Below are 15,685 nucleotides of genomic sequence, written 5' to 3' on the forward strand. Positions count from 1 at the left end.
ATCAACCACACAAGTTGACCAAAATGTGACATGTGTGCGTGATTGTTTGAACTCTGACAGACGGCTGAGCCTTCAATTGATAGCACAAACTCTAAACATGTCAGAAACAACCATTTTCTGCATTGTGACCCAAGATTTGAACATGAGAAATGTGTGTGCCAAACTCGTCCCAAAAGTATTGATCGACGAACACAAGCACATGCAAGTGCTTCGGTGCCGAGAAATGTTGGAAATGTGTGAAAATGATCCTCAATTTTTAAACTCAGTTATCACTGGTGATGAGTCATGGATTTTTGAGTAAGACCCTGAGACAAAAAGGCAGAGTTCAGAGTGGCACACACCATTGTCGCCCCATCCCAAGAAGGCACACATGAGCAAGTCCAGGATCAAAACCATGCTCGTTGTCTTCTTTGACATCAGAGGCATTGTCCACCATGAATTCATATCTACCAGGACTACAGTGAACTCAGCTTTCTACTTGGAAGTGCTCAATAGACTGAAAAGGAGGGTCTCGTGCTGCTGAAGCGACATGGGTGCTGTTACTGGCAGATGATGGCAGTAAAAATTTACAAAGCCTAAAAATCATCTGAGTTGCATATATTCTGTTGGCAATCTTTTCAGGCAAAGATCAGATCCCATTGGCAGAGGCTTTGTGGCCTAGGAGAGTTACCTCACTTTTGCACATGATGCACTTGCCTTCATTTTGTACCATTCCATAGCTATACAACCTCTACCACCCGTCATGTACAGACTTGTTATGAATATATGCATCATCTGAATGTATTAATATGTGATCTAAATACACAAAGCAAAATAGCAAGCCTTGTTAACACTTTGTCACCAAATCCCTTCCTGGTTTGGGCTGCATTTTTAAGACCAAATGTCATAAACAAAAACTCAAACAGGCCAAAAGATGTAATAAATTCTGTCTGTGCATCATTGGTCTGTGCCACTGGGATCTGGTTGTCATCTTTACTGCAATCCAACACTGAGAAAACTTTTGCACCCACCAGAGAATAGGTAATTTCTTAGATGTTAGGTACTAGGTACCTATCTGGGACTGTTCTTGCATTCAGCCAATGGTAATCACCACAGGTGTGCCATCCTTTTTGCACACTATGTGTGTCGGGGATTACCACGGGCTGTCGACCTCCTTATAACACCAGCACAGAGCATATCCTCAAATATTGCTTTAGCCTCAACCAATAGTTATGGAGCTATTCTACAGTCGCATCTTGAAACCAGTGGACTGTAAACGTGTGTATATAATGCACTGTATTGTGCTTAACACTGCTTGGGTGCAACAATGTATGTAGGGGTGGACTGTTTACTTGCATCATTAATTGCTCCAATTACATTACCCTCAGAACCCCTCTGAATTACCTTTACTTTGTCACATTGTGTCCTGCTTATAAGGCAGGCATTTGCCAAGTCAACAGCCATTGCAAACAGGGATAGAAAATCAGCACCTAATATGGGTTGCCTAATGTCCGCCACAACCTAACTCCAACTGTGCAGAGTAGGAAAACGAATGTCTATTGGCGTACCTTTGCGCCCATACTTTTTGATGCTGGAGTTGTTCATGGCTAACAACTGTAAGGTGTCCTGCATCGTCTTCTTAACTATGCCCATGACTGGAAGGGTGCTGACCTCTCAACCAGTGTCTATTAAAAATCTTAAGCCTGAAATCTTATTAGTCATATGCAACAGATGCAATGTTGTGCCGTGACTCGTCAGAAACATAGTAAGCATGCCATCATGGGCCTTACCTTTTCCATGTGTCCATTTGTGTGATGCTGCAATATGATTCTTCTTACATTGGCAGTGCCATTTGTCAGTCTGTAGCACCTTACTTGGACTGCCCTTGCCATTTGAGTACTCACATGGCTCCGTCCACTTTGTAGTAAGGACGCCAAACTGTTTGTGGTACCAGCAGATATCATCGGCAGTAGCTTCACCTTGAGTGAAGCTGTAGGTTCGATGAACGACGTGACTGTGTCGTCTCATCAGAGCCCATCCGTACCTCCAAGTTATGTAACTGCGTGACAACTCTTCCCTTTGTGGTTCATAACTCTCAGAGTTTCCCACTGATGTCCGGTGATTGTCGATAAGATGCAGTGACACAATTCGGCATTGGCTCCTTTTCCGATACATGTTTGTCACAGCAGTTGACTGCAACATGGCATATGCTCCATCAGCTACTTGCAGTAATTTATCCAATTGTTGTCCTTCATACACTATTAACATCAACTGTTCTTGAGATGGAAGCTGTGTCACCAGATATGTAGCAGCAGCTCATTAGATATTATGCTACAGTCCACTATTGCTCACAAATGTCTCCAACACTGTGATGGGTTTCTGTCCCCATGTTTCTTCTGGTAAAACACTTGTGAAAGCCTCTGCTCAGGTAACTTCATGCAACAAGTGATTAGCATAGTATTCAGCATGAGGTATGCTTGTTGATGATGTTGGTGTAGAATTTCATTGGAGACTATTGTCTTTACTCTCTGGTCCAAATTGTTAATTGCCAGCTTAAATTGTTCATGATCCTCTATGATCTGTGTTATGTGAAAATGCTTTCCAAGATCACAAAGCACATGTCTGGTTGTGTGGGTGTAAATGGAGGTGCCCGCAACTGTAACCGCTGTGCAGTCGACATGAACAAACCAGCATGTGGAAAATTTTCAGCGCAGGTGTGTGCTCGTGGTGTGGCCGTTATCACTGGAGTTTGTGATCTCATTTTTTCCCCTCTTGCTGTCGCTTCTCAGCACTGACAGTTCAAAAAATTCAATCTCTTGCTGCAGCTGCCGGATCTCATCACCAATAGTTTGTCATAAATTATTTGTGCCTTCCATGCTTAATGGATGTAATCCAAAATATTTTATTGTGATGGAACCCATTCTTGTTTTCAGGGTCACCAGTTATGTAGGTCAAAAATCAAACCCACAAACACTTCAAGACATTATTTAGTTACCTTACAGTTAGAAGTAGCAGCTCTAAACAAAAATTAAGAATAAACATCCAATTCTCAAAACCTGTTACTCTTCCAAAGAATAAACAAAATCACTTCACTAGTCGGTCTCTTGTTCTCACATGTTCATAATGTTGATATTGTAAGAATGTGTCTTTGATGCTTTGCACCAGCCAGTTGCGGTATCTTTGTTTATTCTCTGAGTTTCAGTCTCTGGGACTAATGGAGAAATGACAGTCATAAAGAGTCAAGTGTTGGGCTAATTTTTACAAAAAACGTCAATTTTTATAATTTTGCAATAATTAAAAGTAATGGTGTATTATCTCTTACAAAAACAGTGATTATTTGAAAGCGATATACTGTAACAAGGTACAATTTATCTGATTGAACTTGAGAATAATCCATGATCGTTTATAGTTTACAAATTATTATCTTCACTAAAACATTTGAAACCTAGGCGTTCTGAAGAATCATACCCCAAATGTACTGGATAATGAGCTGAGTCACTGATTTCTTCAAAATATCCAGATGAGTTTAATTATTGTTTTCTATTTTATGCAACAACCAATGTCAGAACTTCTATTCTATAGTGCTGTTTCCCACCACACAGTGATATACATTTACATTTATGTGTATAATAGTACAGATGAAGAAATGTTAATATTAAAATTAAACCATTTCACCTAATCTTTGATTGGACTGTGGAGGTGGGACAGTTAGAAGATGCTAATCAAGGAAGTTACAGTGTGACTTTCATATTTAATTATATCATTATTATTACTATTATAATTTTTATTGAGTACTGAACTGCAATATTGAAATCATACACAATGTTACACCGAGAGGGGGACTGTCTGAATTTCCTGAGTAATATTTTACGAATTTTTTTCCCTCCAACCTGTGTTTTATGTTTTGTGTCTGTCTCAACTGCTTTCTGGTATATAGAGAGTTTTTGACTTCTATTTCATTTGATTTTGAAGACTGCAGACCTTATTGACAATGCCAGTACAGAAACAGGGATTAGGGTTCACGTTGTCTTATAACAGCTATGATTATAAACTTAATAAATCAGTCAAGAGGGCCAGAAGAGTGTTTCTGCTAGATAGAGCAGATAAGCAGTTAGGCAGTGAATTCGTGTCACTTATTTCCAGTAAGATGGATGTTGAATAATTATGGGCATCGTTTAAGCAGATTGTAAATTGTGGTCTGGAGAGTTATATGCCTAGTAATTGGATAAAGGATGGAAAAGACACACCACGGTTTAATAATGAAATTTGGTGGATGCTGAGGAAGCAGTGGTTGTTGCACTAAAAGGTTCAAAAGGGGGTGCAAAAATGATGACAAGCGAAGGTCAGTTGAGATTTTTGCATCTGTGAAAAGATCTATGTGTGAAGCATACATCAACTACTACCGTCACACCTTAGCAAAAGATCTGGCAGAGAACCTGAGAAAATTCTGGTCATATGTAAAATTGCTAAGTGGATCTAACACTTCCATTCAATTCCTTGTTGATGAGTCTGGTGAGGTAGTTGAAAATAGCAAAACAAAAGCCATTGTTCACACAGGAGAACTGTACGAACATACTGTCATTTGACCATCATGCAGATTCCTGCATGGATGACATAGAAATAAGCATACCTGTCATAGAGAAACAACTAAAAGATTCGAAAACAAATAAATCACCAGTTCTGGATGGAATCCAGTTCAATTTTACAAAGAGTACTGTATGGCATTAGCTCTTTACCTAGCTTGTATTTATCGTGAATCCCTCACCAGCACAAAATCCCAAGCGACTGGAAAAAGGCGCAAGTAATTCCAGTATATACAAAAGGTAAAAGAATGCACCCACAGAATTATGGACCATTATCCTTGAACATATTCTCAGTTTGTATATAATAAACTCTCTTGAGACTAAGAAGCTTATGTCCACGAATCAGCATGGTTCTAGAAAGCATCGCTCATGCTAAACTCAGCTTGCCCTTTTATCACATGATATACTGAGAACTATGGATGAAGGGCAACAGGTAGCTTGCATATTTCTAGTTTTCCAGAAAGCATTTGACACAGTGCCCCATTGCAGGCTGTTAACAAAGGTACAAGCATATGGAATAAGTTCACAGATATACGAGTGGCTTGAAGATTTCATAAATAATAGCACCTAGTATACTGTCCTCGATGGCGAGTGTTCATCAGAGATGAGGGTATGTTAGGAGTGCCCCAGTGAAATGTGATAAGACTACTGTTGTTTTCTACACACATATATAATGTACAGTAGGGTGTCAAAGTAGAGTGACAGTAGGAAGATACAAGATGACTTAGACAAAATTTCCAATTGGTGAAATCCATGACAGCTAGCCCGAAATGTGGAAAAACGAGGAACAAACCTGTAATGATCAGATACAGTGTTACTAGTGTTGTGGTTGACACAGTTAAGTTGTATAAATACCTGGGTGCAACATCGCAAAACAATATGAGGTGGAACGAGCATGTGAAAACTGTGGTAGGGAAGGCAAATGGTAGACTTTGGTTTACTGTGAGGATTTTAGAAAAGAGTGGTTCACCTGTAATGGATACCATATATAGGACACTGGTGTGCCATATTCTTGAGTACTGTTTGAGTGTTTGGGATCCATACCAGATCGGAATGAAGGAAGATATCGAAGCAATTCAGAGGTGGGCAGATAGATTTGTTACTGATAGGTTTGGACAACACGTGTTACAGAAATGCTTCAGGAACTCAAATGGGAATCCCTGGAGGGAAGATGACTTTCTTTATGAGAAACAGTATTGAGGAAATTTAGTGAACTGGCATTTGAAGCTAACTGCCGAACAATTGTACTGCCACCGACATACATTGAGCATAAGAACCAAGAAGATAAGATATGAGAAATTAGGGCTCATACGGAGGCGTACAGGTAGTCTGTTTTCCCTTGCTCTATTTGCGAGTGGAACAGGAGGGGAAATGACAAGTGGTGGTTCTGGGCACCCTCCACCATGCACTGTATGCTGCCTTGCGGAGTATCTATGTAGGTGTAAGTGTAGATATACTTGACCTTGTTATGAACCACAACAAAAATTATTATACGAAAATAGTACGTGTAATTACAACAGCGACAATATCTTCCATCTCAGTTGGTGCATTTTACACAGTGATATCCTAGTGGAAGAAGAACCACAAACACTGTCTGTTATAATTATTAGTATTTTTGTTTGTGAATGTGTTATAAATTTCTTTCTTCACCAACCTTTGTAAAATTTTGTTTCCACAACAGGTGACACCTCCACTGAAGTTCCATAAGGACGGAATATGTATGCACCAGAAGCCCTTAGTGATGGCTGAGAATTATTTCCAGCCCATCCTTCATAATAACGGAAATTCTGGTGCAGAGTTATTTCTTCATTATTGAACATAACAGACTGGAGTAAACCAGTACTTTCATTGAACATTGCTTGGAGAACCTGTAAATATAAGTTACATCTGACAAACTAGTTATGAATGTGGGCCCAAAATGAAATACTATCTCTTTTCAAGTTATGTCAGTACGTTTTTGATGGTGTTCACCACAATTATCTTCAGAAGTTAAAACTACTGGCTATCAGGAATTGCAAGGTGTGCTCCTTATACGCAGGAATCAGCTTAGTCTAGAACCTTCCAGAAGTGGTGTGAATTTATGCATGTTTGGGAAGGCAAGTGAAGCAGTGTGTGGTGGGTGTGGCATGTTGTGAAGTCATGTGATGGCATGAATTAATTTATTCATTCATTCTGGGGGAACGAGGAGCAATCCCACCTTCAGAACTTCCATTCCTGCCATCCTACAATCATAAATCATCATTCCATACTCTTTGTTTTAGCTTTGTTTCCAGAGCCTACTTTCCTACTGTGCTAAGTGTTTATTCTGATCTCTTATGAAATTGTATTGTGGTTTAACTAGATTGCCTCTTTTCTAATTTAAGCTCATGAAGTTGTAACATTGGTCAACAGTTTCCTCTTTTCCACCATAATTTTGGGTAATTCTTTAGGTAATATTATCTTATGGCATATTTTTCTTAGATAGCTTTGCTTTATATGTTGTGCATGTGTTCAGCACATCACTCAGCAAGAGTGTGAAGGATTTGTCACATGCAAATGATGCCTCATTCACAGGGAATACTGTATACACCCAACATTATGATGGCTATGTCATCTTTAACTGTATACAATACATGCCAAATCTTCAGAGCAGTATGGAACACTGGGGAAAGCACCCTCTTCTGCTATTTGTTACACTGCGGTGTGGAAGGAAACCAGTGCCTTAGCATTTTCTGCTAATTCAAGAAATTTGCTTTGTCTATTGTATCTGAAAGGACCTGCAATATATTTCTTGCTAAAGCTGTTTTCCTTTAACAAGTGTTTTAAATTATTTCAGATGAGTGATGGATGTTGTTGGAATTCTTTGCTCAGGTGATAACTGATTGATATTCACATAGAAATGGCAGCCAAGATTCTATTATGGTAAAATAATTACAATAGAAATCAAGAGTATGTACCTCATATGATGTGGGGGCATGCTGTTGATATTGATCAAAAACAACAAATGATACTCAGTGGGTATAGGATGTTGGATTAATTTGGAAAGAGGCACCAGACTCTTGCATTTGTGGCATCACACAGCCTGACAGCAGACTAGATCTGCCATGTGCTGTGTGACTTGGTTTACTGCACATGTGAAATTCATCCCACTTCTGAAAGATTCTGGACCTAACTGCATTGTGCATATTAGAATTGTCACTCACGACAGTCAGTAGTTTGAACACTTGAATAGGGTAGTGACGATAGTTGCCAAAAACTCAAAACTTGCTATTTTTATTGATGTGGCTTGGAAATTGAGATAATGCCACTGCAAATGACTCTGAGAACACATCAAAAATAATTTCAGGATGTTTTATGTACTTACATCATTTCCTATTGATGTATCTGAGCTTTCTAACTCATTCTGCCTTGTATCATCTGTACTGTTCAGCTCAGTAATGTAGTATGAATGGAAGCCAAGGGGTTGAATATTATTTGCCAGAAAGACAATTTCAGTAGTTGCATTACTATTTCTTTCAGGCAAGTTGCGGACTGGGTCCGGTATGGTTGCCATTTGTACTTTCAGCTCATTTCCTGCACAAAGTTATTTGTGAAACAAAAAACCTCCTAAATTACGTTGCCAATCTTTATGAATGACTTATAGCTTACCTGAAGCATCTCTTACAGAATATGCAGTCCCAAGAACTGGAAGTCTGACATAGTAAGATACTTCATGACTCAGTGGATTGTACACAGTAACCATAAATGTTTTGGAATTTTCAGAAGGCTCACACTGGCTAACATTTCTTAACAAACAAGATACAAATGGTAGATCTGATGATGAAAGTTTACTGAAAAATGCAAAAGAGAATCACTGTAAAAAACATATGGTGCTAAAAAAGTCAAAAAAAGAATAGTGAAAATGCTCTGTAATGTCATTACTCAGTTTTTAGTGAAAACTGTAAGGAAGCTACCACAGAGTGGCAACTGCAGGCAAGTTAGCACATTATGTTAACATGTGGGTTAGAATGAAATATATGCAAAAGGATAGCAAGATGGGCCCACCGTGCTTGGCAAAACCTGTACTGTGCAGCAGTAATAACTGGGGCAGGCAGGACAATGTTACCACACCAGGGCAGAACCCACATTGTGAGCTATCTGGCAGGGGACTGGATAACAGTTCAACAATGCATCTCATAGCCATATAAATAGACGTGAATTTTGAGACAGATTAATTTGGAGTCTAGCAGCAGCATCACAATACTAGATCCATGCTAGATGACAAGACAGCTGAGCAACATCAGTTGCAGTCACGGGTTCGAGAGCAGGTCGAGCCAGTTGCCACCTGGGCCGAGTCTTTTTGTGGGACTTGGTGTCACAGCACCACTGAACTGCTGTCTGTGCCTGCAAAGACCAGATGCCTGCCAGGGGGCAGTGGGTCATGTCCTGTGCACAACAGTCACCACTCACCTCTGTAGTGAAGGCAAGTGGGGCCTGAGTCACTGTTTGCGGCCGTTCCACAAAAGAACACCAAAACAAATGAAGTTGTCAGCACTGCAGGGCACCTATGTGTGCATCTCTTTGCTAGGGTGGTAGCAGCTGCCTGCCAGCCAGAGTTGTTGAAGTGGGGTGGGTCTGCTTCCCATTACTAATGACTTGATGTTAATTTAAGTTGAATGAAACATTTCTCTTGATCAGCAATGTGTCACCAGGCCCCACCAGCCCATCTCCCCACCAATCAGCTACCGAGTGTTGGCTGCACTCAACAGCTTAAAGGTGGACAGAGAGGATAGAGGAACTACTGCTTTCTCTCCTACATTTGTTATTGGTGGCACATTTTCAGTGTGGTTCTTCAGCTAAGAAATGGACACTGGCTGCCATTTACAGAAAAGCCCAAGCGCCAGTTATGTGTATATAAGTGAAAATAATCAATTTTTGAAAATATAATGCAATTGGATAAATAAATAATCTACTCAACAAGCAGCAGCAGGTGAACAGACATACAAAGGTATCGAAAATTGCAAGCTTTTGGAGCCAGTGGCTCTGAAAGCTCTGTATGTTTGTCCGCATTCATATACCATATATAGTTTTAAACTTTTTAAAGGTAACCTTACTTAGAGGCACTGAGTAATGTATTAATTTGCTGTCAGTTTAAGAACAAATAAAGAAAAGTAAATGTCTCAACAGACAGAGCATAATTAGAATTATTACAAATGCTGATGATTAATATGGTAATGTTTTGTGATACCCAGTATATTCCTTTACTGGTTTCATACCCTGGAAGTTTCTCTACAAGCTGGCAAAAAGTGTGTGTAAAAGCATCCAGAAAATATTTTTCCTGTTTTCAGCTTTTGCATAATGCAAAATCAAATCATTAGTAATACAATTTCAAAACAAACATCTTTTACCACTCTCCACTGTGGATGGACAGTTACTTGAATGCTTCAGCAATTTGTAAATGAGAATCCACATCATATGTTTGTAGAGAAAAGGTTTTGGTTGATTTCTTTTTTTACCGCATGTTTACCACACATGTGCACTAAATGAGATAATTACCTGAGAGCTCTTTCAGTAATGTTTCCACAGTGTTGAATACCTTCATATATGAGACGACTGTAATCTTCAAACACATTCTGTTTTGCTGTGCCTGTAATGGCATCATGATGTTGCATAACACCCATTGCTTCACGGAGATTATTCAAATGATTCTCATATGCTTCTTCCACATTTGCCAGAACAAAAAGTTGCTTGCAGATCTGTAAATTGCAACAAATGTTTTCTGTAAAGAATGACAGTAGGATTGTTATAGCATTGGACAAACTACTTTCCTCACTGTGACTGCCAATAAAACTGATACTGAAGTAGTGAACAAAAAGACAGATATTATTGTCAGCCATCTGATGACTGGTTTTTGCTAACTGCTGGTTGTGACAGCTCAAAATATAAAATGAAACTGTTTAATGCCTTAGGTCATTTCCTATGTGTTTTTGGCTCTGATAGGAGTTATTCAGAGGATCAGTTTAAGGAAGCTATTGGAATGTCAGATATGATACAAGGGTCACTCCAAAAGAAATGCACACTATTTTTTTTGAAATCCATGTTTTATTCTACATGTTTGAAAGTTTTACAGTGTGTAGATACATCCTTTAGGAACAATATTTTCATTTCTCCACATAATTTCCATCACTCTCAACTGCCTTACACCATCTTGGAACCAGCGCCTGTATACCCGCATGGTAAAATTCTGGACCAACCTGTCGGAGCCACTGTTTGACAGCATGCAGAAGGGATTCATCATCTTCAAACCTTGTTCCACGAAGAGAGTCTTTCAGTTTCCCAAAGAGATGATAGTCACATGGAGCCAGGTCAGGACTGTTAGGTGGGTGTTTCAGTGTTGTCCATCCAAGTTTTGTGATTGCTTCCACGGTTTTTTGACTGACATGTGGCCGTGCAATGTCACACAACAGCAAAACATCCTGCTTTTGTCGATGTGGTCGAACACGACTCAGTCAAGCTTGAAGTTTCTTCAGTGTCGTCACATATGCATCAGAATTTATGGTGGTTCCACTTGGCATGATATCCACAAGCAAGAGTCCTTTGGAATCGAAAAACACGATAGCCATAAATTTTCCAGCAGAAGGTGTGGTTTTGAATTTTTTTTCCTTGGGTGAATTTGCATGTTGCCACTCCATTGATTGCCTCTTTGTCTCTGGTGAAAAATGATGGAGCCATGTTTCATCACCTGTCACAATTCTTCCAAGAAATTCATCTCCACCATTCTCGTACTGTTCCAAAAGTTCGCTGCATACCGTTTTTCTTGTTTCTTTGTGAGCCACTGTCAACATCCTGGGAACCCACCTGGCACAAACCTTTTTTAACGCCAACACTTTCAGTATTCTGCAAACACTTCCTTCCCCTATCCCAATGTAGCATGACAATTCGTTCACTGTGATGCATCTGTCAGCAGTCACCGATTCATTAATTCTCTGCACATTGTCTGTAGTGTGTGCAGTACGAGGCCTGCCACTGCGAGGACAATCCTCAATATTGCCATGTCCGCTTTCATCACATAACCTGCCTGCCCACCGACTAACTGTACTGTGATCAACAGCAGCATCTTCATACACCTTTTTCAACCTCTTGTGGATGTTTCACACTGTCTCGTTTTCACAGCACAGGAATTCTATAACAGCACATTGCTTCTGATGAACGTCAAGTGTAGCAGCCATCTTGAAGACATGCTGTGATGGCACCACTCTCGTGAACATGTTGAAATAAGTTTGAAAACAAGTGGGCACGATGTATCTACACACTGTAAAACTTTCACACATGCAGAATGAAAACTGTATTTTTACAAAAATAGTTTGCATTTCTTTTGCAGTGTCCCTCATAATAAAAACAGTATCCATCTTTCATAAACAGAGGTGTTGTCTTTAATGTAGTAGAGATATGTGTGGATCCCAGGCCCAGGTCCAGGGATTTTGATGCCCATGTGAAAATTTCTAGTGCACCTCCTTTCATTTTCACACACAATCAATCTTTCAGAACCAGGTATGGGACGCCAGTCACTCAAACAGAAGTAAAACATTTTGCAGAGTAGTACATTTTGAGCTATAACTCCGAAATTAATTATGTCAACCAAAATTATGTCACTCTTAGAGTATACAGGGTGTCCCAGGAGCAATGCTCAATATCCAGGGATATGACTAGCAAAAGATATCTAGTAAACATGGGCTCTAAAACCCATACCTACGATATTGTGAAACAAATCCCTTCTACTGCAACGTCTCTGCTTTCCTTATTATTGCAATATGATAGTATTGCCAAAACTAGAAAAAATTACCGTGTGAACTTGGGCTGTAAAGTGCACATCTCTTTCTATCTCTCCATTGCGTGACAACTTTGCTGCCAGATGGAAGTCTTTTTAGTCGATGCCATTTAGGCAGCTTGTGTGTTGGTGATAATGAGGACAACGTAACACCCAGTTCCTGAGCAAATAAAATCCCTGACCCTGCCAGAAATTGAACCTGGTCCCCTTTGGCATTGAGCCATGGTGACACTGCAGCTACTGCGGTGTGCAAGCAATAACTATGAGCACTTTTTTCATATTTGCTACTGTGAAACACTTCTCTCCTACCAAAAAAGTGCTCATAGCTCTTGCGGTATGCATTTTAGGGGCCTTGTTTAGTAGTGTTTTTGCTTTGACTGATCATTCCTTTCATATACCTGAATATTTGTAGTAGTTGTATTACACGTTTATTACCTTATAAATAAATAAAAAACTTTTTAATTTTAAATTCAGTGCATTAGTATTTGTAAAATGACTCTTTCATATAGTGTTCATTAAAAAATGATGATCATTCCACTTGGGACCTGTGGAATGGTACATTAGCTTATTTGTTTTAGTTGTAAATATTTGTCATGTATTGTTGTTTTTCTGATATGTTCCACATCCTGGAGGACCTCCTCACAACGGATCAATTGGAATGAAAGTAAATCTAATCTAATCTGTTGATTATGAAGGAAGACTTCATTGTAATATGTGGTGGTGCAAATGACGTCGCACACAATGATGGTTTGCATGCTGTTAATGCCCTAAAATCTGCTCTAAACCATCTAAATGACTCAAACGTCATTGTTCTCAATATTCCACACAGGTATGACTTGCCTCAATTCTCATGTGTAAACAGGGCAGTAGCATATACAAACAGTCAATATGCAGAAATTTGCAAGTGTTACGCAAATATACAAATGGTTAACGTGCAACATTTTAATAGAGATCTTTACACCACTCACGGCCTTCACCTCAATCGGCGCGGAAAAAGTCACTTAGCGTCCATTATTTGTGAAATCGTCGTAAATGCTAGGAACAATGTACACTCAAAACACAAACATTTGAAGAATGAATGTTCCACAACACAAGAAGACTGCAGCAATGGGTATAGGCAGACGACATTGGACAAATGGCTGCTGAAAACACCAGGTAAAGCTGATTCTTCCCAGGCTCCCAGTACATGGAAACAGACCAACTTGAATCAATGGATAGTGAAAAATACCAAACCCACTCTGTCAACTGATATTTCTTTTTTAGGGATAAATGTATAAGTGGTTCTGGTAGGGTGACACGTCCATCAAGCATTCAACAATCCAAGCTCACTTTCAAATTAATTCAGCAGAACTTTCAAAGTCTTGGCAATAAGCACAACGAGTTGGATACCATTGCAGCAATTGATAACCCTGATATTTTAGTTATAAGCGAACACTGGTACACAGATGAGCTAATTAGTGTATGTAAGCCACTTTCCATGATCTTTTGCTCTGCCTTCAGTAGAAAAGAGAAACGTGGTGGTGGGGTAGCTATCTTTTCAGCCAGTGGTAGTAATTATAGTGTAATAGATGTAAGTCCTTTCAGCATTGAGGGTGTAATAGAACTAGTAGCAATTAATTATAAGTGGGGGAAAGAGAACTTAATTATTATAGGCCTATACAGACCTCCATCTGGTAGCCTAGATAGTTTCTTTGATGTTCTTAATGACTTGCTTGTTGACATTGACAGTAAACACTGCAATAAAAATGGCTGGGTTAACATAATACTAACTGGAGATATAAACATTGACTTGCTGTCCAATGACTCTGTGTCTAAAAAACTAATGCTAATACTAGCTCAATTTAACTTAGCATTTCTGATAAACGAGCCCACTAGAGAGGTCAATAGTGTTCTTATGTTCTGATGTTTGATTAACAATGGTCAAAAATAAACTTAATTTCCAGCTGAAATTTCATGACAGCAATTATGTCTGATGATCAGTAATATTGTATGGTTACATCTCCTTGTTGGTAATCCTGCAAGCAATGTTATTTTTTATACTGAATGGATATTCATTTATTGAAGGCTTCACACATTTGTCCCTTGATTGCCAGATGTGTTTCATTCAGTATCTCTGTATCTATAGCCCTATGCTTTGTTTTATACCTACAAGGAGAAGTCAATTTTTATCCGCAAAGTAGTTATAAAATTTTATTGTAATCAGATAGGAAACTTACAAGAACATCATTTTTTGACATAGTCTCCTTGTGTTTCAATGCACTTGGTCCATCATTGTACAGCTTCCTGATGCCCTCATAAAAGAAGGTACTCGGTTGAGCTGTGTGCCAGGAATGCGCCGCTTCTTTCACTGCTTTGTCCGATGCAAATCGATGGCCCCTTAATTCACGTTTGAATGGACCAAACAAGTGATAGTCAGAAGAGGCAAGATCAGGACTATATGGAGGGTGACCCAGTACTTCAGATTTGAGTTTCTGGAGTGTTTCAGCAGTGTTGGCAGCAGTATGCAGATGAGCACTGTCGTGCAACAACACTACACCTACTGTCAGCAATGCTCGGCATTTGCTTTGAACTGCAGGCTTTAGCCTGGCGGTAAGCATCTCACTGTAACCTACACTGTTTATTGTTGTGCCCCTTTCCCCACAATGTTTCGGTACTGGACCTTGTGCGTCCCAAAAACCCGTAAGCATCAGTTTTCCTGTGGACGATTGGGTCTTGATCTTTTTCTTGCATGGTGAATTTGGATGTTTCCATTCCATACTCTGCTGTTTACTCTCCAGCTCATAATGAAGAATCCATGTTTTGTCACCAGTAATGATTCTGTTCAAGAAGTTGTCCCCTTTGTTACCATAGCAATACAAATGTACTTTGCAGATGTCCAAGCATGTTTGTTCATGCAACTGTGTGAGTTGTTTTGGGACCCATCTTGCAAAAACTTTATGAAACCCAAGTCTGTTGTGGATGATTTTGTAGGCAGAACCATGACTAATCTGCAGACAATGTGCCACTTCATCAATAGTCAATCGTCTGCCTAAGAGAATCATTTCACGTGAACACTCAGTGGTTTCTTCATTGTGGCAGTAAATGGTTGTCCAGCTCCTTCATCGTGCGTAACACTTGTGCGACCATTTTGGAATTTTTCAATCCATTCGTAGACATTCCATTGTGGCAAACCACTGTTCCCGTACTGTACTAAAAGTCTTCAGTGAATTTCAGCCCCTGATATGCCTTCCGACCACAAAAAATGGATCACTGAATGTTGCTCTTCTTTGGTGCAAATAGACAGTGGAGCAGCCACAATTAACAGCAGGGCAGCAATAACAAAACTAATCTAGCAGGT

The 15,685-nt window shown here is 39.5% G+C and overlaps 1 protein-coding gene across 2 annotated transcripts in view; it reads right to left on the reverse strand.

Annotated features, from left to right (window-relative positions):
• Positions 1–15,685, reverse strand: part of LOC124588421 (lysosomal alpha-mannosidase-like) — a 230,879-nt gene that overhangs the window by 53,217 nt on the left and 161,977 nt on the right. For both annotated transcript variants that reach the window (XM_047131612.1, XM_047131509.1), the window contains exons 9-12: positions 10,077–10,276; positions 8,190–8,371; positions 7,906–8,114; positions 6,217–6,430 (exon numbers count right to left, since the gene is read on the reverse strand). In XM_047131612.1, coding sequence (XP_046987568.1) covers positions 6,217–6,430; positions 7,906–8,114; positions 8,190–8,371; positions 10,077–10,276 — 805 coding nt within the window. The remainder of the gene's footprint in view (positions 1–6,216; positions 6,431–7,905; positions 8,115–8,189; positions 8,372–10,076; positions 10,277–15,685) is intronic.

Source organism: Schistocerca americana, chromosome 1 (genome assembly GCF_021461395.2).
Source record: "Schistocerca americana isolate TAMUIC-IGC-003095 chromosome 1, iqSchAmer2.1, whole genome shotgun sequence".
Lineage (NCBI taxonomy): Eukaryota > Metazoa > Arthropoda > Insecta > Orthoptera > Acrididae > Schistocerca > Schistocerca americana.